At 40.1% G+C, this 26738-nt stretch overlaps 1 protein-coding gene and 1 long non-coding RNA gene across 2 annotated transcripts in view; one reads left to right on the forward strand and one right to left on the reverse strand.

Annotated features, from left to right (window-relative positions):
• Window positions 1–2528: 2528 nt before the first annotated feature.
• Window positions 2529–4567, reverse strand: LOC131919211 (uncharacterized). The gene is made up of 3 exons (XR_009381193.1): window positions 4240–4567; window positions 4071–4132; window positions 2529–2758 (listed from the first exon to the last, which is right to left on the reverse strand). It is a non-coding gene; the product is annotated as an uncharacterized LOC131919211 (long non-coding RNA).
• Window positions 4288–26738, forward strand: part of Dnajc15 (DnaJ heat shock protein family (Hsp40) member C15) — a 53973-nt gene continuing 31522 nt past the window's right edge. Inside the window, exons 1-3 of the mRNA XM_059273300.1 lie at window positions 4288–4440; window positions 17024–17075; window positions 18709–18782. Of these exons, the coding sequence (XP_059129283.1) occupies window positions 4339–4440; window positions 17024–17075; window positions 18709–18782 (228 nt within the window). The 5' untranslated portion in view covers window positions 4288–4338. The remainder of the gene's footprint in view (window positions 4441–17023; window positions 17076–18708; window positions 18783–26738) is intronic.

Raw genomic sequence — 26738 nt, forward strand, 5'->3', positions numbered from 1 at the left:
ACTCTACCATGCTTATGTAATGAAACCTCGGTAATACATCCTAAACAACTGGGTTTGAGGAATTTCTAGACTCATGAACACATCCAGGAGCTGAGATGGCTTGGAAGCCCTGAGTCCCCCCACCCCCCACCCCTTGATCTTTGAATCTCTTCCATTTGATGTGCTTCAGTTGTGTCCTTTATAACAAAGTAGTCATGGTAAACAAAAAGCCTTGCTGAGTTGAGTGAATCTTTATAGCAAATTATGAAATTGGAGGAGGACGTCATGGGACCTGTGCCCTCCCTGTTGTAGCAAGTCAGTCAGAATTACAGCTGCTACTCTGGAACCTGCAATTGGTATCTGAAGTGGGGACAATCTTGTGGGACCAAATTATTAACCTGTGGGTCTGCACTAATTCTGCTAATTCTAGGATGATTAGTGTCAGAATTGGATTGTAGAACACAGTGGATGTCCAGAGAATTGGAAAATTGGTTGGTATGAGACAAACTCTTACACATGTAACATCAGAAGTGTATGTGTGGAGAGAGCAACCCTTGTGTTTATTGGAGCACACATCTCCCACATATTTCTTTTTTTTTTTTTTTTTTAGGCAGATGTTGTAAAGGAAAATATTCAATTTAGGAAAATGTAAAACATAATCACTTTTAATTATAGACACAGAATACATAGAATGTGTCTTGCTATCTATTAGGAAAATATCTCCTCACACAACTGTAAATGTGGATGAGAGACAAGGACAAAATAATTATATATTCACCTCTGTCTTTCAATGAAGACAGAAAGAGCTTTCCATTTCAAATTTGTTTTGTTTTGTACCACATGTGGGTTAATTAGATAAAACCATGCCATGTGCCAGTTTCAATCAGCCTGAAAATAATCACAAAACCAGGTTTGGCACAGTTTGTGCTGTTTTGGCTCAGACAAACAAAGCGCAAAATGCAAATGGGCTCCAAAAAACAACATGGGTATTCCTGCCAGCTCTTCCTCCAAGGGATTCTCGGTAGCTGGCACCCAAGCAGCTGATGCTGCTCCAGGTGACCATGAGACAAACCTACCGGGTGCAGAGATCCATTTTCTCCCATTAGAGAGTGGCTATCTCCACAAAGAGCACTTACATGTGTTTTTGTTTGGTTTATCCCCTACTGACTTCCTTTGGGGTCAGTGTGTGTGTGTGTGTGTGTGTGTGTGTGTGTGTGTGTGTGTGCGTGCGCGCGTGCGTGTGCGTGCGTGTGCGTGTGTGTGTGTGCGTGGTGTGTATGTTAAATTCCATATAAGATCAGCCCTGAAACCATCCCACAGCCATATTTCCTTGTTGCAGCCAGTCCCCCCAAACAGCAAGGAGTTTCCCTGTCTTCCTACATTAATGTGGAATCAATAGTATGCCAGGAGATAAATATTTTAGCAAGTATCCAAGCAATATGAGGGGTAATCATTTTTAAATTAAATCCAGTCCAGCTAGTTAACTTCTTTCATGTATTATTACACATTTTTTTCCATATAAGTGGTGTGGCTTCAATACACAAGGGAATATGGCTGCACATCATCATGCATTATGGTTTGGCTATGACATTCCTGTCAGTGTTATTCGTTAAGGGGTTGGTCGCCAGCTGACAGAACTTTACCAGTTGTTTGGATCATGAAAGCTCTTAATTCATCAATGGGTTAATTCAGTGGTGACTTCCTGTTCGAAGGTGGGTCCTATTTGGAGGAAATAGGTCACTGAGGGTGAGCCATTGAAGGATGGATCTTATCTCTAGATGTGTCCCCTCTCTCTTTCTCTCTGTGTCTGTCTCCGTCTGTCGCCGCCCCCCCCCCCCCCCCCCCCCCCCCGTTTCCTGGCTACCGTGAGGTGAACCGCTCTGACCTTCCATATGCTTCCTGACTTGTTGCTCTACCTCCTCACAGTACAGGTCCAGCAGAGCTAAGGGACCAAGGACTGAAACCTTGGAGATGGTGAGCCACAGTGGACGCCCCCCCCCCCCCCATTTTAAGTTGCTGTCCTCAAGCACTTTGTGTGGGTGACAAAATGCTAACACATCAAGTTACACCTGGATTCATGTTCTCTGATGTATAAGATAACCCTAAATACCTTTGCTTATTGTGTAAATCTGTTTGATAGCTGGCATTTTGCCCACCTCATCCATCTGTATTGTCTTCTTTATGATTTAAGCTTTCGAAAAACCGAGCTTGTGGTGCTGTTCATATATAATGTTTTCATATACTCCATGCCTCTGTGTTTGCCCCGTCCTGTAATGAATCTTGTCTAATTCTGGCCCTTCACAGTCACCTGTGGTTCGAGTTTTTCTCTCTTCTTCTTTAGACAATCTTCTCCCACTACACTTTGGCCTATAGTAGAGCCTTTTTGCCGACCCGACCAAGATAATGGTTGATGGGTAAACTGAGAAAATCAATTACGTCTCTGAAATGTTTCCAAAATATATATCACTCTCTGCCTTTGTTTTACAAGGTCCATTGAACATAACATAGCTTTGAAATGGTATAAGTAATTAAAAGAAAACCAATAGAAATTTAATACACCTCTCTTTTTTATTTCACAAAACAACATTTATCATCATTCTCAAGGAAGCCAGAGAAGTGAGTTTAGCTAAAGCAAGAAGAGATCCTTGAGGGAGAGGAAAGGATTTCACTGCTTTTGTTTTTATCGTTATTTGCTGGTAAGGTTGAGCCTGCTGAAGAACCAAAGGCTGAGGGCTGAGTGGTCACTGGGGATGAGATTTCTCTGGAACACTGGCCACTTCTGTAGAAGGAGATAACCAAGGCAGTAGTGGCAGGGAGTTCGGGAAAGTCTAGAAGCAGCCAATAATCTCTCAAAACCTGCCGACCATCTTCCTCCTCATAGCTGTCTCCTCTGCCCCATTCTCCCTGCCTCATTCTCCACCCCAGCCCCCTTCTCTCCTGGCTTCTGCTTTGGAAGCTTCCCCTCCAGCTCTTGAGCAGGTGCAGCATTCTAAAAAGAGCTGGCTCGCATGGGTCTTGCTCTAATTGCTTGTTTGCTCCAGGCTAGCAGCCTATGACTGTTAGGGTCCAGCTGCTAGGATACACCATTAGCCTTCCTTAGACTCTAAACTCCAAAGACTTGGAGACCTTATTTGTTTAACTGATGCTAAAGGCACAATGCCCTGATACTGTGTCTAAAACTTGACACATGCTCAATAAGTATTTATTGAATAAATTGAACAAATGGATGATGAATGAATGATACGTAGGCTCCAGTCCCACTCATTTGTTTTGCTCACAAATAATTGGGGATTGGCTTAATAAAAAATAATTTAGATAAAAATCATGTTTCTAAAGAGTCTTGAAATACTTTTAACCCAATGTTACACACCACCCTTTTCAGTTCTTTGTGTTTATTTCCAAGTGGAATTTCTGGCCCTTTTCTTCTTCAAACTAAAACAAAACAAAACAAAAAAACAAACATGTTTTTTACTGAACTGTCTCAATGGCTGAGCCTCCAAGGAAATGTTCAGGATTGCTGCTGTTCCTTTCTGTAAACACTAACGCTGTTGCTTTGCTTCCTTTTGCAGCTAATCCAGCATGCTCATGCTCTGGTATGTTTTACTAGCACGGTGTTAGTGTAATCTTTTCTTCTGGATTGTAAATTCCTTCAGGCCCTAAGCATGCACATAATATTAACTACATGGATAAATTAATAGGTTCTTAAAACTTTTAATTCAAGAATAGAAAAAAAAAACTTCTTGTAAGCTGGTTTGCAAAGTGTATAAAGGGCAAAACAACAGCCAAGTCGGTCCAGGAGTTAGAAAACATACTAGCTTCAGTTATTGTCTAATATTTGTTTCAAAGAGCTTGACCTAAAAATTAATAAAGTAAGTCTTTATATATTATTCAAATTAACTCAAAAATAGCTACTTGGTCACCAGTTTCTCCCCAGTAATTTCACTTACATGTAAAATCATCGTTATTTCTTTCTGGGAAGGTCAAGTTAGGAAGCCCCAAGCATGTCTCTACTCCCAAGCATCACTGCGGAACCCAGGAGTCTCTCCCAGGCTGGTTTCAGAGGAACTCAAGACAGACCTAACAAGTCCCACCTCAGCCCCAGGCGTGGTGGGTGTGGTGGAAGGTAACACAACACGTCTAGCCCCAGGAGATCCTGCAAAATAAACAAACAAATAAAAGTAAACAAGTTAGGGCTTTGGCCGGACAGATAAAATGAGAACCAGATTCTCTACAGCATCTCCACCCATACGACCAGTTTACCCAGAGCGCGAAGCTAACCCGCCCGCACTAGTTTGTCCCTACGGTCGTCTCGTAGACTCGTAGCAACGCAGCGCGTCCTTGGGAGCCACGCGCACTGCTATGGCTACCGGTGGCGGCGTGGCCTCCAGAGAGGGGCTGCGCTACGCCGAGTACCTGCCTCCCTCCACCCAGAGGCCGGACGCCGACATCGACCACGCAGCGGTGAGTCTGCGGGCGGCCGCCGTCCCGCGCTCCTCTCCCGGGTCCCCGCACCCATGGACCCCAAGCTCTCCAAGTCCCACCCCGGCACAGGCTGCCTCCGCCGAGGGACACGGGGCCGCAGAACTGGCCCGTGCACGGCCACCGAAGAGTCCCCCGGAAGCCCCGGGGCGGCCTGGAGGGGACCTGGAGGGGCCAGGGCCACCTCCTTGGGGAAAGGAGTTAAGAACCCCGGCGTGAAGAAGGCGTGAGGGCAGTTGGTACCCCGCGAAGGGGGGAAGGAGAGGTGCTTCTCTAGCGTCCCCCCTCCCCCCCCCCCCCCAAATCTGGAGTTATCCAACCTGGGGCCACTCAGAAAGTGCACGCGATTTATTCAGGCTGAAAGGAAGAAATAGGTTCTTTCCTTCCCGGGGCTCGAACTCTTGTCGGCCTCACCCTGCCGGTTTCCATCTGTAGGAGTGTAGAGCATTCAGGACCTAAGTTAGGAGGTCTTTTTAGCAGCCAGCCTCAGGCATGCTCAGGTGTGGGTGATTCTCCACCAGTCCACACCAGTGCCGTGTTTTTTTGTTTTGTTTTTTTTTATACCAAGAACTTTTAAAAGTTTCCTGTGATATCCTGATATGAGAGTCATTAAAGTCTTTTTTTTTTTTTTAGTCAATATAATAGTCTAACTGAAACATAAAGGTGGAGTAACTGTTTCCTTAGTCACATGTCGCTTTTTGAACTTGTGAATGCCTTCACGTTATTACGTTGGAGGCTGCAATATTACAGAGCGAGCATATTGCTCCCCTGTTGCAGCAGTCCGAAGTAGTTGTATGTGTGACGGCTACAGCCGCCAGCCATCAGGATCTCGTTTTTTTAAACCGGGACTCACTGTGTATCCCAGACTGGCCTCGACTTAAGGAGCCTCCTGCCTCACCCTTCGTGTCACTGTCTGGCTTATCAAATAGCATTCCAATTTATTTTTATTTTTAATTTCATTTATTTTTTAAATTTAATGTTATTTTTAATTTTTTTTTTTTCCAGAAAGGTGAACGCTTTGAGGTAATTTTTTGAAAATACCGCCTCAGTTTACAGGGTAGCTTCACTTACGGAAAAATCAGTCGGTACTGAAACAGTAGACGCGGTATAAAAAAAGAGGAGCATAAACTGGCTATCCCCCTACTTCATGTCACTGGTATCTTGTAAAGCCTTAAGGGCCAGGGTTGGTTCTTTATTGCTCTGTTGGCTGGTCTTACATGAAATCAGTAGTCCACTGTCCACCTGTCCTCTTATGCAAATTACTGTGGGACCTCAAAGGGCCTCACAAAATTTTTAGAAGGTCCCGGAGGAACCATTCTTGATTTTGTTGAGAGTCCTTGATCCAAATCAAACCAATGAGGTAGACAAGATTACTGATAATAACTCTAGGTAACTGAAAATAAATGGGAAGCTGACAAAGGGATACGTGTTAGGAAAGGAAAAAAATGGCCTGACAATTGTAGACATTGAGCTGGGTGGTGGTGGCTCATGCCTTTAATCCCAGAAGGTGGAAAGTAGAGGCCTGAGGGATCTCTGTGAGTTCAAGGCCAGCCTGGTCTACAGAGTGAGTTCCAGGACAGCCAAGGCTACACAGAGAAGCCCTGTCTTGAAAAAAAAACAACAAAAAAAACAGAAAAAGAAAATAGTAGACACTGATGTTTATTTATAAGTTAAGGAAAACCTTTTCATTTACTGAGATCTATTTTGATATTTATAGACTATATCTCCGTGTCTGTTCTTATCAAATAACTTTTTCTTCATGGAGCTTATCTTTATTTTTTATTATTATTATTATTATTATTATTATTATTATTATTATTTTGGTTTTTCTAGACAAGGTTTCTCTGTGTAGCTTTTGGAGTCTGTCCTGGAACTCACTCTGTAGACCAGGCTGGTTTGGAACTCACAGAGATCCTCTTGGCTCTGCCTCCCCAGTGCTTGGATTAAAGGCGTGCGCCACCACCGCCCGGTTATGACGCTTACCTTAATGGATTAAGATGAAATGTTCATTAACCTGTATGAGAGGCTGAATAAAGCAGTCAAAATACTTATTTTATATAAGTATTTATATAATCTACAATTGTTTGATAGATGCCATTGTCAAAGGTGGTTCTAGCAAAATTACTTATGGAAAAGGAGAAAAGAAACTTAAGTTGGGAATAGACTATTACCAATATTTAAAAGAGTTTAGATAAAACCAAGTTTGAACTGGTAGCCTTTGAGTTCTATTACTTTTCCAGAAAGCATAATATACTATTAGGATAGTAAAACATGTAAGACAATTAGCCACCACTTAAAGGCTAAAACCTGTCAATATATTAGCTAAAACCTTATTCTAATTATGTATTAGTCAGCATTTGTTGCTCCCAAATAGTGTAACACTCCTATCTTTAACATCCATTAACATCTCCTAAGACATACTTGGAAACTTCTCTTGGCAATCACGTGGATCATATTTTGTGATTTTAACCTTGATTATTGTAATATCTTAACCTTGATTCTGTCCTTGCTTTCCCATGACACAAGTTGTATTTATAGTTTGGTATGACTGTCCAGCATCTATGTTAGTACTTGATATGTAGTAGTAGTAGAATCAGAAATGTCCCAAGCATGCTGATTCTCCTGATATTTCCCGTGTCTTTCATAAAGCCATCAACTCTCCCTTTCCTTTAATTCTGACCTTGAATTACCTAGGTTGATCTCTGATCTGTTTTTGACTCTTTATTGTTGTTCTCATAGTCTTTATCATTTCTCCTCTGTAGCAGAGGATTACCTGTTGTAATACACTTTAACCACTGGTCTCTTTGCCTTGATGGCGCACACTTCCTAGACATCACACTGCCACCAGTTATTTAGTACAGCACAGATCAGTAATGAGGCCACTCCTGTTGTCAAACCACAAAGCTACGCAACTCTCAACTTTTGTCAGGGTGGAATACGGGACTGTTCATGTATTAATGTTTGGTGGCTTCACCAGCCACATTGTCCATCCTTTGGACTACACATTCCCTGCATGCCGTAGTTAAATTGGGTTTCCATTTTCTAAATGGAATTTCCTACTTCTATGACATTTTTAAAGCTTTCTCTTCTGATTAACATCCTTTTTGAAGACCCAGTTTAAGGGCCTTAGAGCCTTCCCTGACCCCCTTTCCTCTTCTGCAGCAGAAGAAAATTGTCTCCTATTTATTTGCTTAGAAGGTTGTACAAGCTTTTATTATAGTTTATTATTATATCTCTAATGGTCAGTCCCCACTGTCAGCTTACCTAGATTACATCACCTAGGAAACACACCTGCCTGGGGCTGTGTCTGTGAGGTTGTTTCTAGAGAGTGCTAATTGAGAAAGGAGAACCTACCCTGAGTGTGGACAGCTTCAGCCCAGGAGACAGACAGTCTCCTGAGAACCAGCTTTTATCTTTCTACTTCCTGACTGGAGATGCCTGTGCACCAAACCATGAGCCACGAATCCTTCCTCCATTCAGTTTATTTCTTGAATCAGCCCCCCTTCTTATTTTTAGGAAGTCTCATATGGCCCAGGCTTCCGTTGAATTCTCTAGGTGTAGAGGATGACTTTGAACTTCTGAACCTCCTGCTCCAACTCCAGAGTTGGGATTGCAGGCGTGTGCCGCCATATCATGTGCATGCTTAACTTGCTTTCCTCGGGTATTTAGTTGTAGCAGCAGGAAAAGTAACTACTACATTATCAAAATGATTTATATCCATGTTTTTGTAAGCACCTAAAATGTATGTTTTCCCTAGTGTTGTAATTGGAAGATGGTATTCATGTAGTTGTTCACTAAAAAGTTAGTTTTTTACTACATAGCTAATAATATGTGGGTATTTGATTCCCATATCATATTGGTACATATTTTTGCTATTGGCTGTAAAGGAGGATAAGAAACATGAGTACATATCTGTCTTGTTCACTATTCTTTCTCCAGAGCTTAGTAAAAGGCCTGGCGTGTTTATATGGTAAATGCCAATTAAATAATTATTTAGTGTGTGCTTCCTTTTTCTGTCCCAACTATCACTCCTTGAGAAGAACTTGTTTTTCCCTGTTCTTGTATCCCTCTGGCACAATTATTGTCTATCTTGAATTCCAGTGATGCAGCCTCAAGACAGATGTTTTAGCATTTTAAAATGCTTTCAGGCAATTTATACTTATCTAGATGATAGTTATTTACTGCTTATACTGTTTGGAAGAATAAAATGCCACAGGGAAATTTTAAACAATTTTGATGTGATTAAAAAAAAAAATTAGCAGCAGCAGCTGGGGTGGAGTGGGCTGTTTTCCTAGTTTTCTACTTTTTTTTTTTAATTCATGGTAGTTGAACATTTGAGTAATTTTCCATCTCACACAATGGAGGGAGGGAACCAACTTCCATAAGTTGACCACTGACTTCCACATGTGTGCAGTGGTGTGCCCATCACTCCCACCAAATAGAGCCCCCCCCAAATTTTAAGTTTGATTATTCTTGTTTAATATATTGGTTGGGAAACATCAGGTGTGTAAATGATAGAAACTGGGTTTGTGTATGCAGAATGTGTATAAACCAGGATTTATAAACCTGTGTATAAACTACCTCCAAGGTCAGAGAACAGCAAGCCTAGTTCATAAGCAGGTACTAAGTGTTTTAGACTCTGCAACCTTGTTATAACCCCTCTTATTATGGCGGGTATTTATAAAGTTGGATCCAGTTCAGTTGCCCAGTTAAGGACAGATGTGTTAATGCTGTCATTTTTTTCCCATTCTCTAAATGCATATTTATTATTAATGTAAGATGCCTATTCTAAATGCTATGGTAAATCCAGAGTCAAATCAGGTGGGAATTTTGCCCTTAGGAGACTTGCTCAGTCTCCAAGCCTAGGGACTCCTCAGCAGTAGTGAGCCTGTCTGATGCTCTTTGACACTGCCCCCAGAGCCAAGCCATCCTTGCACATTGTAGAGTCATTGTTTCCTCAAGAACAAGTTAGTGAGAGGCTTTCCCTGAGTTCAGACCCATTGTTTCTAGTGTTGGAAATCAAAAGTCTGTAGAAAAGTGAGTGAGCCAGACTTTGAGAAAGGGGAAGAAAGTCACTTAATTGGTGAATTCCTTTCAGTTAGATAAGCTTGTAATCTTCTGCAGTTTAGTCAGAATATTGTGTGATTTAGAATTACTCTCGTTTTTAAGTCTCAATAGAAACTATTTCAAACAATGAGGTTATTGATTATATTTTCTCAATATGGTAAGCATTTTTGACTATGAGATTTGTATAGATGGTTACTTTAGGTACTTTTAGTGTAAGTTCACTCTTAGCTACTATAAGTTCTTTTCTCTGATTTTGTTTGCCCTAACCTAAAAACACTTTTGCACAATCTTCTCAATTAAGTTCTTTTATAACATAAAAAAATTTTCCTTTTTTTTCCTGCCCCTATAATAATATTAGAATACTAGTGAGGGGTGTGTGTGTGTGTGTGTGTGTGTGTGTGTGTGTGTGTGTGTGTGTGTATGATTGATTGATTGTTTATTTTTGTATGTGACTGTTTTGTCTGAGTGCATGGGGAGGTCAGATTCCCTGGAACTGGAGTTAAAGCCTCCAAACATCGGTGCTGGGAATTGAACTTGGATCCTCAGGCAGAGCAATAAACAGTCTCAACCACTAAACTATCTCTGAAGCCCTGATATTCCTGTTCTTATTCATTATGCCTAAATAGTTAAGGAGGAAGCAAATGAACATTTAATGAATGTCTGCTCTGCACCAGGCACTGTGATAGTGTTTTCTCCTTGTAAAGTTACCCTGTGCCAGCTAAAACATTCATGCTATTTTTCTTTATTTTACACGTAAGAAAGTTGAGACTTGAAGAGGTTAATTAAGTCTCTCAAGGTTACTCTGATAGTAAGTGGTAGGCCTGGGGTAGGAACCCAGTCCTTTTTGCTATAGAACACTGCCATTCCATCATTTAGATAAAGGAAATGGATGAAGTTCAGTTCCAAGAAATGATTTGTGGCCTTGGCTTTTGTGATAATTTTCAGGGTCTGAAGATGAAGCTAGATATTTTTATAAATTCCTAAGCTTCAAAGCAGATTGGTTTGAGTTCCCCTTAGCTCAGAGGAAGGGATGGATAATATATAATGAAAATTGTGAGCTGTGAATACGGTCTGTCTGAGATTGTTGCCTTACAGTAAAGTAGGTGCTGGGAAGGGAGTAGAGTAGTTTCTGGAAAGGAGATAAATTCAAATTAAGTAAGAAGAAACAAGAAAAGCTGTAAAATGCCATAGGTAAGATATTTAAAGTGTTTGATTCTTATGATGAAATTACCCTCAAGACATGGAGTTCACTTTGCAATCTCCTGCATCAAGAGATTATTCATTGGGCTGCTTTCCTGGCTTTTCAGACTTGAGCTGTTGGTTAAAATGTACGTCTTTCGCTGGGCATGGTGGTGCACACCTTTGATCCCAGCACTCGGAGACAGAGACAGGCAAATCTCTAAGTTCAAAGCCAGTCAGTTCCAGGACAGCCAGGGAACCACAGAGAGACCCTGTCTTGGGGGAAAAAATGAAATGTATGTCTTTCATTACTAAGAGTTTCTGTGCTAGTACTATGACACATTGCCACATGGTGCCAGCTAAAACATTTCAAAGGACTAGTACTGCTACTTCTAAGTACATCAAAGTGTCGATGCCGTCTTTACTATAGGGTATTGCAATGCACTTTGGGTAAAGGGAGAAGGAAGATAGCATTATAGAGAATAAAGTGTTTGGGACATCACAGACAAGTGCTAGTCTCTAGTTGTAGTTTAGCTAAGTAGAAGATACCATACTCTAGGTTGTCTGTAAAAATGACCCAGTGATGAGTTGTTTAAGACATTTTATAAGGGTTTTGTAAATGGGCATTAGAGTCAGATAGGGGTGTTTGATTGTGAGTTCACCTTGGCAAGTAGTGATTATCATCCATTGGGTATACTTTTCCTTTTAAGGAACACTGGGGTACGGATGCAGATCTGCAATTATACTAGCTGAGCTCTAATTCTAGTGCAGACACAGCTGCAGTTCGCAAGGCATGCGACTTTTCTGGTCTCAGTGGCTTTCTTGGAATGTGGCTTTTGGCTAGGTTTGCTTTTTCTTACAGCTCTAGATTCTGTGACACACAGCCTATGAAGGCCATTGAAAATGAAACAAACTTTTTTTTTTATAAAATGACCTTTCTGTACCAAAAATTCTGCATATATTTCTTATACCTTTAGAAATAAATAGAAATGAATAACTTCCCCCAAAAGACAACAGATAAACTTATTATTGTGAGAAGTTTATAGTTGAGTGTTATGGAGATGGAGTGTTGTGGGGGAGGCGGCAGGAGAAGGCTGATTTGAAGGTTGGTGTATTAGTAACCTTTTTTGTTTGTTTCTGTTTCTGTTTTGTTTGTCTCACTGTGTATGTAGTGCTTGGCTGGCCTGGGACTCATGTAGACAGGCTGGTCTCAACCTCAGAGATCTGGCCGCCTTGTCCTTGAGAGTGATTGGATTAAAGGTTGTGGGTCATCATGCCTGGCTGTATTAGTGTTTGCGTTAGTAATAGAATTATGATCGAAACAACTTGGGGGGAAGAGTTCCTGTTGGCTGATGATTTCTCAAGGGTCAGCCCTGGTCACTTGGTCCTGTGGGACTGGACTGGTGGCAGGAACACGTGGATGGAGAGATGTTTCACTTGTTGGGCCACAGGGAAGGAGAGATCAAGACAGGATGTGGGCATGGATAGTATACACCATGGACCCACTCCCAGTGACCTTTTCCTTCAGCCAGGCCTCACTTCCAAAGTTCCCCCAATCTCCCTTTTAAATTAGTGCCACAAGCTAAGGGACCAATATACAGAACACAGGCCTGTCAGGAACGTTTCAGATTTAAACCACAGCAGGAGCAAAAGAATTTGGAACTTGGATCATAAATAGTTCAGATCTATTAGTTCAGGAAGACACTGGACAAAAAGCAATAATAATATAATAATAATAATAGAAGTCAATGTAATAATAAAATGACAAAAGGAATTGGTTGGGTGAAAAGGGCCTCTTTCTTCAAATTATAATGACATAAGATGACAGCAAGGTGAGAATAAAATCCAAATCAGAATTTAGGTTTAACAACATAATCTTCATTCTCTCCCTGTCCCAACCTTGACCCCACTATCCTTCATTTTTGTTTCTACTTTTCTGAGAAGGGCACTGACTTAGAAGCAAAGCACTCAGATGCCTAACCACCTGTCCCTCATCTGTGTCTCCATGTAGGTAATTACTCTTATTGAGCTCGTACTGTATACTGAGAATAAGAGAGTGAACAAAGCCTGTTTCTTATTCTCCGGAGCCTCCTGGTGTGATGAATACAGGTTTTACAATGTGGTCTGTGATATAACAGAGTTAACGGCGAGGAGGAGTTAGGAAGCTGGAGCTCTATGAATAGGGGAGAATTGGGGAATGGTATTGACGTCTTTAATGTTTGGATGCTTATTTATCCTGCTACTAATACCAGAGATAGACAAAGTCCTTGGCTCCAGAGAGTCCCAAGTGACCAGACTCAGTCACCCACCCTGTAAAGACAGACCAGGAGTAATGAAAGCGGAAGAGGAGCCTTCTCCAGTGGTCTCACTAGGAGCCACAGGTCTGTAATTTGTCTTCAGAATATGTACAGCAGTCTCAGGGTTATATAGCAACAGAAAGGCAAGGATTGGGGTTTTCCAGGCCGCCATTTGTTTGTGGTTTATGTGATCATTATCTTAGGCTATTACTCCAGGATGGGCCATAGAAAGGTCTATTTCCAACCCAGGTCTCTGCTGTTTATGGTGTACTTTGGTCCTTTGCCTTAAGATGTTAATAAGGCCTACTGTTCCTGGGATCTCAGTAGAGCTCAGGAAAAAAACGGTGGTTTTGTTAGCTGGTCAGAATCCTTTAGGTTTATGTCAGGGAGAGACATAAACCAATTTCATCGTGGGAGAGGGATCTTGGGGATCTTTTTCTTCTATGTCCCTTTGTTTTCCTTGTCATTTTATCCTGCTCAGTGTGACGGTGGATGCTCAGCTCTCTTGTTAAACACCTGCAAATTTAGAGGAAGAGAGGAAGACCCCCCCCCCCACACACACACACAGTGTTGTGGGCCTCTGCACATATCACAAGGGAGATGGTTAGAAATCTTTTTTTTTTTTTTTTTTTTTTTTTTTAAAGATTTGCTTGTTTATTATGTATACAGACGAGGGCGCCAGATCTCATTACAGATGGTTGTGAGCCACCATGTGGGTGCTGGGAATTGAACTCAGGACCTCTGGAAGAGCAGTCGGTGCTCTTAACCTCTGAGCCATCTCTCCAGCCTCTAGAAATCTTTTTTTAAAGTTCCTCAGATTTACTGCTTCCTGGCAATAAGTTAAAGAAGTTGAAAGCTTTAAAAATCTTAGAAAAATATTATTTTATATACTTAATGATTGCGCTTGCATTATATACCATGACACCCTGATATAATAGCAGGAGATAACAAAAAGGATTACAACCATGTGTTCTTGGAAATGACCCAGAACAATTTTTATGTATTCTGTGATCTGTGACATAATCTAAGAATTGGGAGTGTTAGGTCCGTAGACTTGAGACCCGTTAGCAATTAGTCGTACCTTTCCTTGATTGTCCTAAGAAACATTCTTGGCTCAAAGATCTAGGAAGCGCTACAGGGAATTAGACACATTTATAGGGAAGAAGAGTAAAAGAAAACTATTGTGTTTTGGTAGACATATCTTTTGTTTTGAGGGAATTTATAACATTTAAGAGACCTTTTTATTTATCTGTATCTCCAGGCCTAGCCTTGTGCCCAGTATGTAACTGATAGCAAGATTAAATATTTAAAGATGGATTTAATTGTGCCCAATAGATGTATCAAAAGTAAGCCTGAAAGAGGACATAGCTTGGTGTAGAACACTACCGAGCATGTGTGAGGCTCAGGGCTTAAACACCAGAAGTCTGTATTAGGTTCTTTGGAGAAACAGAACAAAGTAGTATATGTATTTATTTTAAGAAATTGGCGTGTATTTTGTGACTTGCAAGTCTAAAATTTATAGGACAGGACCCAGGCAGAAAACTTTAAGATAGGAGTTCAGTTTTTGTTTGTTCTTTGTTTTTATGTTCTTCTGCCAGGGGTTGAACCCAAGACCTTGGTGAAAACTCAGTAGTAGGCCAGCTCCTTACTGCTGAGCTGTACCTACAGCCTGGAGCTGCCTCCAGCCCTGCCTCGCCACCTCAGACCTGATTTTTCCTCAGGCAAACCTTCAACTTTGTTTTGAATGCCTTTCAGTTGACTGGTTGAGGCCTTCATAGATTAGTCCTTAACTGACAAGAAGTATTGACCGAATCTACAGAACACCTCCACGACAGTTCCAAGTGTTAGAGTCTAGCCAGGTCAACCCATGGACTGCCTGTCCCTGTGTATTTGGGTTAAGGAGGAACCTGAAGCAGATTTACGACGTGGTTGGCAAACCTACCACAGCTTGTGTCTTTCTAAGGCTTCCAGGACTGGTTTGTTACTAGAGCAAGATTTTCCACTACATACATTTATCCACATTATAGTTTAATGTGAGCAAAGAGCTTTTTATGTTACTAGGAGAAAGTGCAGGCAAGACTCACAACATTATTTTGAATAAAGCCAAAGTAGTATTTAAAAGATTATTCCCAAGAAATCATTATGTAGAAGAGCTTTGAGTTTGGAGAAATTTCATTCATTATACTGAGGAGTGGAATACAACTCACTTGGGATGAGCCTAAGGGTTGTTTCCTGTGTTTGACTTTTGATTTTTGTTACATTGTTTTGCGCTCCCCCCCCCCCCCACTTATTCATTAGTATTATTGTAGAATTCAAAACTTGCCTTTGATTTAAAAGAAATTAAGTGGCTTAAAAGCAGATGATAGAACTGGGCCCTAGCTTTTCCTCTCCTCGAGATGGAGGGGAGGGGGGCGCATGCGCGCACTGTGGAAGTGAAACCGCATTGCCAAAGGCTGAGTAGGTTAATGTGGATTAGCCAGTTCAGACTTGAAATTGATGCAGCTTGAAACTTTCAGGTGAGATGGTTGTAAAAGTTCTCTTCCAAATGTCATTTTACGGTCCGACGTTTTGTGTGTGTCAATATAAACACTCTCCCCTCTTTTTGTTTTGGGATGGTAGGGATGGAACCCAGGGCTACCATAGTAACACAGGCTACCCTGCTTCCTGCCCCTGAGCTGCACTCAGCACAGGCCCCTCTTTCCTTCCTTCCTGAGGAGCACTCCTGTAACTTCCTGGGGAGCACTCCTGTAACTTCCGACTCTCCCCAAATCTTGCTGCTGTGTCGGCAGCCTTTGTGAATCCTCTCCACGTTTTCCCGTTTACTTGATGTTGTTGAAATTCAGAGGGCTTTCTTTGTGGAAACTGAACCAAATAATAAGACAGTATAAAACACTGAGTTCAGCAAATGTGATTTGCTTGCGATTAACCCTTGAGAGTTGCGTCCCTGCCAGATAACAAAGAGTGGTTTTGCTTAATCCTGTTCAATTCTTCTTTTCCCTCCCTCTCAACCAAGTGTTAATGAATTCCTGTACAATGTGTCTTATTTATTCATCCTGGTTTTTGCAAGTAAGCCCAAAGAGAGCTCATCAGATTTCCTACTGGAAAGCTCTTAATCTGACCCCTCAGCGAAAGGCATTTCATTTTTGTAGTTGTTCAAGACAACAACTTTGACATTCTAGATTTTTCTCTCATAGATAGACCACATACAGTACCAGAAAATCTTTTTACCTTCAAAATACAGAAATCTAGAAGTTTACCATTTTCATCACTAATCACCCATTATTTTTTCTTGGATTATTTTAAAATACTTCTAATTCATTTCTGTGCCTCTGTTTTTGACCCTGTTAGCTTTTGTTGTTGTTTTTTCAGCATGACAACTAGAGATCCTTAGAATTCTCTGAGACTGTCAGGCCTCTGTTGGAAACAGTGGTGTCTCTGTTACTCACAGCAAAGCTGAAGTCCTGATGGTCCCTGTGAGGCCCTCCATGGGGTGTCCAGCCTGTGGGCTACGTGCAGCCTGGCCCAACACAAAATTATAAACTTACTTCAATTGTAAGGTTTGGGGGTTTTGTTTTGTTGTTTGTTGTTTTGTAACTTGATTGCATGGTGCTTGAGTGTGAACTTTGCTAACACTATCATGTCACAATGTCAAAAGGTTGGAACATGTGCATGACACTTGACCTCTCTAACTTGACTCCTTATTCGTTTGTCCTGTGCCTGCTGGCTGGCCTGTTTGCTCCTCACCAGTCCCTGCCTCCTTCAGCAGGAGGATCTCTGAGTTCAAGGCCAGTCTACAGAGCAAGTTCCAGGACAGCTGGGACTACACATAGAGAAACCCTGTCTCGAAAAACCAAAGGAAAAAAGAAAAGAAAGAAAATTAGCCAATAAAGCAAGCAGCATATAGAAAGCAAGCAGCCTATATAATCTCAGAAAATGTATTTGATGTAATTATCATTGTCATTAAGGTGATTTACTTTCATAGACTGGTGTGCACAACTATAAATGATGTTTTTCCTCTGCAGGGAAGGAGGCTGATAGCTGTAGGACTTGGTGTTGCAGCTGTTGCCTTTGCAGGTACGTTGTTCTGGTTTTTAGACATAAGGCAGGCCCACTTGCCCACCGATAACAGTTACTTAGCAGTGATCAGTCAAGCAAAATATAGATAAGAAATTTCTTATAGTAAAGAAAATTATTGGTCAGTGAGCTAAGACAGCTGGCTGCATAATGGTTGATGTTCCTGCCATGCTCTTTCCAGTTTTAGTTATAGTGTCCAACGATAAGAAATTTGTAACATAGGCTGATAAGATGGCTCAGTGGCTAAAGCACTTGCTATGGAAGCCTGAAGATCCAAGTTCAGACAGCCCAAACACATGCAGAGGTGTGACACAGTAGCTCATGTAATCCCCGTGCACAGTGGAAGGCTGGGACAAGAGGAACCCTGGAAAGTCCTGGACCAGCTAGCTTGGCGTGTACTGCAGTTAACAATAGGAGACTATCTCAAACCTGGTCAAAACTGAGGCCCAACATCCTAGTTATCCTCTGACTGTGTTGTGCCCACTGTGGTACACGATAAATAAAGAGAGCCTGCTGGAGAGATGGCTCAGCAGTTCAGAGCACTTGATGTTCTTCCAGAGGACCAGAGTTCAGTTCCTAGCACCCACATCAGGCACTTCACAGCTGCCTCTAACGCCACCTCCAGATGAGTCAACTCTTTCTTTGGCTTTTGCGGACACCTGCCCACAAATACACATGCATACACCTAAATAAATAATAAAGTAAGTCTTAAACACACACACACACACACACACACACACACACACACACACACACACACAAAGGCCTGCACGGGACAAGTAGATGGCAGATGAGAACTTTAGGGAGTCAGTTCTCTTTCCACTACAGAGGTTCCCAGGATGGAAGTCAGATTGTCAGGCTTGAACAACAAGTACTTTTACTTGAAATTGTGAAAATGTAAATTCAAATCATTGTTTTAATATTTTGAATTCCAATAGTAATTGTAGTTGGTAAAATATCAACTTGAAAATAATTTCCAAACTCTTTTGAGGTACCTTGGAGATAGGAGTGATGTGAAGTTTTATTGATGAGAAATCACTGGAATCTGGCAATTTCTAAATGAGAGTAAACCTTTAAACAACCAAAAAATAAATAAATAAATAAAATAAGATTTTAGAGAAAATAAAGACTGGAAGTAAGAAAAACAGATAATGAAATCTTTAAGAGCTTCACATGTGGTTGCTTTCTTGCTCTGCGGGTTCCTCTACTAAATGCAGTCCTGTATTATGTGTCTGAGGTGCTTGTTTTCTATGTATTTCAGTGTGGTTATCATTGTAAATGGCAATATAATTACTCACATAGTATCATAAGTGACTATTATAAACAGTGTCTTGTTTTAGTCAGTTTATTGTGGAAAGAGTATTAAGGTGTTACTGTATTCTGTAACATTGTATAAGTGTACAATATACATATACACATTGCAAATGAACTAAAACTTGGTACATATGTGTTGGCTATGATAATATTAAAATCAGTCTATTTAGTAAATTAGAAGTTTGAAAAATAGTAGATCTTTTTAATAAAATTTGAAATAGCATTTATATCAATAAATGATAAATGATAAGCACCTTAAAAGTAATGATTGACATTGATTATGAGAAATATATTAGTATTTGTTCTATTTACTGTTTAGGTCGCTATGCATTTCAAATCTGGAAACCTTTAGAACAAGTAATCACAGAAACAGCAAAGAAGATTTCATCACCTGTAAGTTAAATGGGGCTGTAATTTGAAAGCACTTTTAATGGTTGTTTGTTGTACTTGAAAGCAACTCAGAGCATGTCTTAGGCTTCCCACCTACAAGTCAGGAAGAAGTAGAAGTTCACCTCCTCACATCATTTATGAGTCTGTCTAGTCTATGGATTTAGTTTAAGTTTCTTAGTCATATGATTTTTATGCATAAACTTCTATTTCTGGTTTTGACGATTGCTAGGTAACTTACTGTTTTCTTGTTTTGAAGCAGGGTATAGGCAGACTTTTCTTTCCCACCATCCATGCCCCAAATAACCATACTGAGACTTAATATTAATTATAAATACTCAGTCAACAGCTTAGGCTTGTTTTTAGCTAGCTCTTATAACTTAAATTAACCCGTCTCTATAAATCTATGTGCTGCCTTGAGGCTTGTTTATCTCATGTGCATTCTTCCCATGTTGCTCGCCCTGAGTCTCATGGTGTCTCTCTTCCTCCTAGTGTTTTCTCTGCTTCAAAAAACCTGCCTAGGCATTGGCCAGTCAGCTCTTAATAACCAATGAAAGTAATACATTCATATTGAACAAAAGGATTATTCCACAGCACTTCCCCCTTTTTGTCTAATTAAAAAGGAAGATTTTAACTTTAACATAGTAAAATTATATACAACAGTTATCAAGTAAGAATTACAGTTACCATATCTAGTCCATTTGTATTTGACAAATTTAGAGAAAATATTCTATTATGTCTTACTTGTTAGTCTAAAGTTTTATACCTAATTTACCTTTTATTATAACTAAGGAAAACTTTAAGTCTAATTATTTAGTCTTTAACTCCATCAAAGACCCAGAAGGGTGTAATGTTTCCAAGGACAGGGACATCTGGCTGCCTGGACGGTCACTCAAAAGTTCTTCTGTAACGTTGGGGCATCCAGCTTTGGCCTACAGGCCTAGTATATCTGACAGACATTTTTGATAAGCAGGAAATTTTGAAGGACTTTCTTACTTTGTCTTAGGAAAGTTTGGCAGATGCTTTTTTTCTTTCTCATCCTAATGGTCCGGTTTGAATAGTATACTGTCAGCAGTTGAGGCAAGGGCAGTTGTTGTTTTTATTCTTTTATTTTTTTTTCCCAAGTGGCTAGCTTTTGTCATAAAGAAAGCAAACTCCATACGGAGGTTCTTTGATGCCCATCATCTGCTTTTGAAGTAAATTGGTGCTGTCAGGAACAGATGTATCTGTCATGAAAAACCTTAGGTTATTAAACATATTAAATGCTGTATTCCGTAGGTCCTTGAAATGTTTGAAGACCATCAATCTATCGAAATATATCTGCTTAACCTTGAAAACATACTTAATATGACTACAAGTTTGATTATTGTAGATGACTATTAACCTGTATTTCTTAATTATACATTTTTAAATGAATTGCAGAAGTACAATACCCCAAACAAGAGTAGAAACATACATACAGTATAGCAAAAATAACTTTAAATTTGTATTACTAAACCAAAATCTATACCAATGTAAAATATTTTGAGATTATAGGTTTTTTTTGGGTTAAAGTAGATTCAATAATCTACACTCTTATCCTATCATTCCTGTATCATATCCCCCTTTTTTTCTTTAGAAAGAGATCTTTGAATTTAATTCTTTTGTTTAGGTTTTTTTTTTTTTCTGACTATGACCAATCACAGTTTGTAACCAACTCCCCTAAATAATGACAAACATTCATAATCCATTGAATAACCAAAACTCACCCATACCCCATCTCTTGGGAATCTGGGCATCGCTCTCTAGACTACTTCTTGTTGTTTGTGGGCATTGATATCTTTGGGTTACCTTGAGAAAATCAGGATAATTGTTAAGTCTTGACTGGAGTAGTTTGTGAGGTTGGATCATCTCAGCCAGCAGCCTTGAAACTGTTCTGGATGCAGAACTCTGAAGAAACTGCAACATAGGTTCTCTGAGATATGGGATCATCTGAACCATCCATTTTAATTAGTGCCTGGTTTCCTTGTTCTGAAAATACATAAACTTTTAAAGGAAACATACATGTCTATATTAATACAAGCATAGATTGTTGACATGGGGCCTGCGAGAGACTCCTCAGGGTGTTTCCAGCTTGCAAAGGCAAGGGATCACTTTATCTGTCCCTTGTTGACCTACATTCCTTAGTCCAGTGTCTGCCTTTGCCACACCTTCTGCATAATCAAGAAGGGAGGGGCATTCTGTTAGGATTATTTCTTGAAAAAACATTGTTTCTAGGAACGCTTTGTTTACAGTCCTTTTTTCAGTGAACTTTTTTTACCAAAATTGAAACATTTGACATTATTATTTTTCTTCAAACTCTGTAAATCACCTCTCCTCATCATGATGAGAATCAATATTGATTGTATCTCAGATTAATTCCTCCAAGGATGCTGATCTTGCCTTTAATGGCCTAATTACCCTTTTGCATTGGGCATTAGCATTTTCAAAAGCCAGAGATTCAATTATTATTTGTCTAGCTTCTGAATTTGGTATCATTCTCTTTTTCTGCTGAAGTCAATCTTGGTACGAAATTAGTAAAGGTTTCTTTTGGGCCCTGTATTACTTTAGTAAATGATTCAGTTTTCTTTCCTACTTCTTCAATTCTGTACCAAGCATTCAAAGCTGCTGTGTGCCATTAAGCCAGGGTGTGGTTATCATATAAAGATTGTCTTTATGTATCAGCATAATTGCCCTCTCTAAGAAGTTGATCTTGGGACATTTCCATACCTCTAACCTTGCTTCGTTTTTTAATGGTCTTAGCCTCATCCTTCTACCAGGTCAGTCATTGTAATTGGGGACCAGCCTCTAAGACTGATGTAACCAAATCTCTCCAGCCTTGAGGGATAATTCTATTATAAGCTGACCATGAGTTTAACATATGCTTCACAAACGGGGGTGTATGTTTACTTGGGAGCGTGTGGCTGCCGGACTGGGTGGGACACAGGAAAACTTCCATCTACAGATTGTGTTTTGTACACAAGTTAGCCAAAAATGATTTTTTTGTTGTTGTTGTTTCATGACTGAGCAGGTAAAATATATATTATGTGTTTTGTAGTTTTTCTAGGTTTATTTCTTTATGTCTGTAGCCAGGATTTTCAGGGGATCTTCCCTGATCAAACCTGGTCCATATCAACCTGGAATGAATACACAGCCTCTCATTTCCTATGGAAATAAAAGCATAACCTCTTCCCCAAAGTAACATTTTTTAATTTCCATTTTGAAGTCAAGACATTTAATCGAGCAGTTTTTATAATCCATTGTGTCTTAGCAGCTGTCGTTCCTTCATTAGCAATCAGAAAATGCAAAGACAACACAATAACATACAGGATTCAGACTCTCTGTGTGTTTCCCATCTTTATGTGGTATTGCTTTTTTTTCACTCCTTTTTAAAGGACTTGACATTATTTTTAAACTTTTTTTTAAATTTTATCTATGACTGTATATACCTTTTCTCTCTCCCAAGCCTATGTATATTTTTAAACACACTGACCCATTTAGAGGTATTTTTTTTTTTCTGGATCTGTTTTTACTGAGCACTTCTATTGTTTTTTTGATTGCATGAGACAAATCTTAAACTGCTGTGTCAGGTAATGGCACTGTCCAGCTTAGTGTATGACAGTAAAGCTTGGTGGTTGGTGGATAGCTTCATCCCGCAGGCAGCTGCCAGGAGATGTGTCTCTATACTGTGTTTGGCTCCTGTTTTGTGTGTTTAGAACCTTTTTTAAGCTTTCTTGGGTCTTATGTGGATGTAGGTGCTGGATGTTTGGCACCAGCAGGGTCTTGTGTATCCCAGGCTGGCCTGAGCCCTTTGATCTTCCTGCTCCATCTGCCGAGTGGATATAGACATGCACCACCATACCTAGCCTCTTTGGGTTTTTGTTTTATGAGATAGCATCTCACTATTTAACCAATGTTGACTTTGAACTCTCTTGGTCCTCCAGCCCCATATAGCAAGTATTGAGTTACCACACCTGTCTTATTTTTCCCTTTTAACTGCTTATTATTTACTCATTAACCATTTAGTGAGTGCCCACCATTTACCAATCCCTGTGCTGGGAAATGAAAACAACAATTGAGTAAAACAGACAAAGCCTCTGCCTTAGTAGAGCTTATGCACAGTGTATTTCAGCTTGAAATTTGAAACTAGTTCCTTATATCACTGCACCTGACCATCTCAAACATAACTTTGCAAAACTTCACCCAAAATCTTATAGGACTATATGTTGTGGAATATTATTTTAAGATGTGTTATATTCATTTATGCTGTGGAATATTTGTTTAATGATGCAAAGATGTATTGCATTCTTTTATGTTGCATTTGTTTAACTCTGTGAAGCTGTGTTACTTTGTGTGCCTGAAACACCTGATGATCTACTAAAGAGCTGAATGGCCAATAGCAAGGCAAGAGAGGGATAGGCAGGGCTGGCAGGCAGGGAGAATAAATAGAATGAGAAGAGAGGAAGGAGTGAGAAAAGAAGAAGGAGAGGAGGATGCCAGGGGCCAGCCACACAGCCACACAGCCAGACATGGAGTAAGAAGTAAAAAAAGGTATATAGAACAGAGAAAGGTAAAAGCCCAGAGGCAAAAGGTAGACAGGATAATTTAAGTTAAATGCTGGCTAGAAACAAGCCAAACTAATGCTGGGTGTTGTAGAATATTATTTTAAGGTGTGGTACTTGCATTTGTTTACCACTGTGAAGCTGTGTTACTGTGCCTGTCTAAAACACCTGATGGTCTAATTAAGAACTGAACAGCCAATGGCAAGGCAGGAGAAAGGATAGACAGGGCTGGCAGGCAGAGAGAATAAATAGAAGGAGAAATCTGAGAGGAAAGAAGAGGGAGCAAGAGCAGGAGGAGGATGCAAGGGGCCGGCCACCCAGCTACACAACCAGCAATGGAGTAAGAAAGTAAGGTTACAGAAGTAAGAGAAAGGGAAAAGCCCAGAGGCAAAAGGTAGACAGGGCAATTTAAGTTCAGGAAAGCTGGCAAGAAATAAGCCAAGCTAAGGCCAGACATTTATAATTAAGAATGAGCCTATGTGTGTGATTTATTTGGGAGCTAGGTGGCAGGCCCCCCAAAAAGAGTAAAAACAAACAACAGCCGGGTATTCCTAAGTAAGAATAAGCCTCTGTGTATTTATTTGGGAGCTGAGTGGCGGGCTCAAAGAGTAAATAAACCAACTACAGTTATTCATTCATTCAGCATAATTCTAGATATTTTTTATTTTTATAAACTTAAGAGAAGTGCAGAATGAATGAAAATGAGAATAAAACAGCTACAGTGTGTGTGTGTGTGTGTGCATGTGTGCGTGTGTGTGCGCGCGTGTGTGCGTGTGTATTGGGAGCTGGAGATATGGCTCAGCAGTTACGAGCACTGGCTGCTCTTCCAGAGGACTTGGGTATAGTTCCCAGCACCCACATGGCAGCTCACAACTGTTTGTGGCTCCAGTTCCAGGGGATCCAACACCCTCACATAGACACAACAACAATGCATAGAAAAAAATTAATGAATAAAAAGAAATAAATCATTTTTTAAAAGTTACAGTGTGAATTGCAGTTTTGATCACTGTAGTGTAAGCATTGCCTTTTGGAAACTAGGAGCAGATCTGGACTCGATCAGCTTGGTTTGTTAGCAAAGACGTTACAGGCCTGTGGGCTTAGTTAATGACAGCCCTTCAAAGGAAGACATAGTGAAAGTAATTCAGCCCGTATTCAAAAGAACTGCAAGAGATTCTTGTAGAATCTGAGAATGCATGTCTGTGATTACGGAGTATATGTGTGTTTTCTGCTTCCCATTTATATTTGATTTGGCTAACATATTCATAGGTAGATATTCAGCATTTGTTCAGTTGGTATTCACTGTGTACCTGCTACATGGCAGATATTGTAGGCAGTGAAATGTATTCATAGACCAAGGATACTTCTCTCTAGGAGTTTATATTTTACATTTTAGTGCAGATAAACAATTTAAAACATGAAAGTATATCATTTCTAAAATTATCAAGTATCATTAAGAAATCCAAACCAGTGTAAGAAACAAGAATACTGGAAGAGAAGGACCTTCGTCTCATCTAGGTCAGGCAAAGCCTTTTAAGAGATGTGGACAGGACCATATGAGCATCTGAAGGAAGTGGGGTGAGCACAGCAGCAAGGATAATTCCAGTGGTGTCTGAAGAGAAACCAGCTCGGGCCCGGTCTCTTAGGGCCCATAGACCGTGACAGACCTCTCATTCTTTTCTGAGTACAGAAGATTTTGAACAGGGGAAAGGTCAAGACATGCATTTTTTTAGGTTATCATTTGTCCTGCCAACCGCTTAGAGTATAGACAAGAGTGAGCCAGAGCAAAAGCTCTGGAGGTCGTTGAGAGGGAATGGTGATGGATGATAGAGACGTGAGAGGAGTGGTCCTAATGGAAACTGTGACGGGGCTCATTGAGTGCATGTTGTCTTCGTCTTTCCCTGTGTGTCACTCGTAACTGGAAACACATTTAGAAAGAATTATCATGCTTCTGTTGTGGTGATCCTCTGTAGATATATGTATATCATAAAGAGAAAACCGTCAGCTTTCTGGAGCACTGTACTGAGAAAAAGGCGTTGAGGATATTTTCACCATTGCACTGCTCAGTAGAGGCCTACAGCAGGGCGGCTGGTAATGGGCATGCTGCAAGACTTTTCTTAGGTGGGGGAAGTGATTGATGTACCACCCTTTTCCTTGTGATGATTTTTTTTTTTAATAAATCTAGCTTTTTTCTTTTTAAAACAAAATGTGATTATAGTTTGTAGGGAAATAGTTTAGAATATCTTAATCATCGTCATCTTCAAGAATAATTCTTTACTAACCAGTCCAGAGAAACTGAAATATGAAGTATGTGCATAGCTTCTCTTCACATTGACGAGTCTCAGCTGCCTCATAAATACAGTGTTACAGGATTCAGGAAGTACTCATTTTTGAACCAAGTTGTGTTACTAAAAGAATAGGATGTGCAATTGTATTCCATTAACTATCTCATTCACAGGCTTTCTGTTTATTGTTTGGTATACTCTACTTTATTCAAGTTTCACTGTCCTGTTCTTTTCTTCCCTTTTTTTATTTTGTACTGTCTTGTTCTTGAATCCCATTTCTCTTAGTCATATATTTAAAACTTATTATATAGGAATGCTGGCTGGAATGAGAGTTCATCCGTGTGCATGGATGGTGAATGTTTTCACTGTTTTTCTGCTAACAAGATTTGTGTTGCCCACACAATTATTAATTGTTAATTATTGATTGTGACTCTTTTCAGTTTGAAATCTAGTGGTCCCTGCTTAACAGAAGTTGATGTCTCTGCTGGGATGCAACCTCACTTCCTGTCCACCTCTCCCCCACCCCCTTCGTTTCCATTGTTTGGTTTGGGGTTTCAGTTAGTTTGTTTTAATTATTGATATCTTACTATTTCACCAGAATTCTTAATGAACTGTAACTTACTTGGAGATTCTCTTTTATTCTTTCATACTGCTATGTTTTTCTTTGATTATTTCTTCCCTCTATTAATTCTCTATTTCTAGGGTGTGTATTAGAAGATGCTGACATCTGAGTTTGTCCTTTAGTGTCTAGCTGTTCTATCTCATTTTTGTTCCTGACTTTCTTCTACATTCTGCAGTTCTTCCGCAGTTTAAAAGTCACCAGGCTGGTGGTTAGCTATGGCCATTCTTTAAAACAGTTCATCTGAATTTTGTACAAGGGAAATGTCTTACATTTTATTTTATTTTTAATTATGTGTATGTGTGTGGGTTTGTCCACATATGGGTGCAGGTTCCTGAGGAGTGCAAAAAATGGTGTTGGATTCCCTAGGACTGGATATGGGCAGGTGTGAGCAGCATGACATCGGTCCTCTGCCAGAGCAGTATGTGTTCCTAACTACTGGCCATTTCTTCGGCCCCTGCAAGGGAAGATTGTACTTTCT

The sequence above is a fragment of the Peromyscus eremicus genome, chromosome 9, assembly GCF_949786415.1.
Source record: "Peromyscus eremicus chromosome 9, PerEre_H2_v1, whole genome shotgun sequence".
Taxonomy (NCBI): domain Eukaryota; kingdom Metazoa; phylum Chordata; class Mammalia; order Rodentia; family Cricetidae; genus Peromyscus; species Peromyscus eremicus.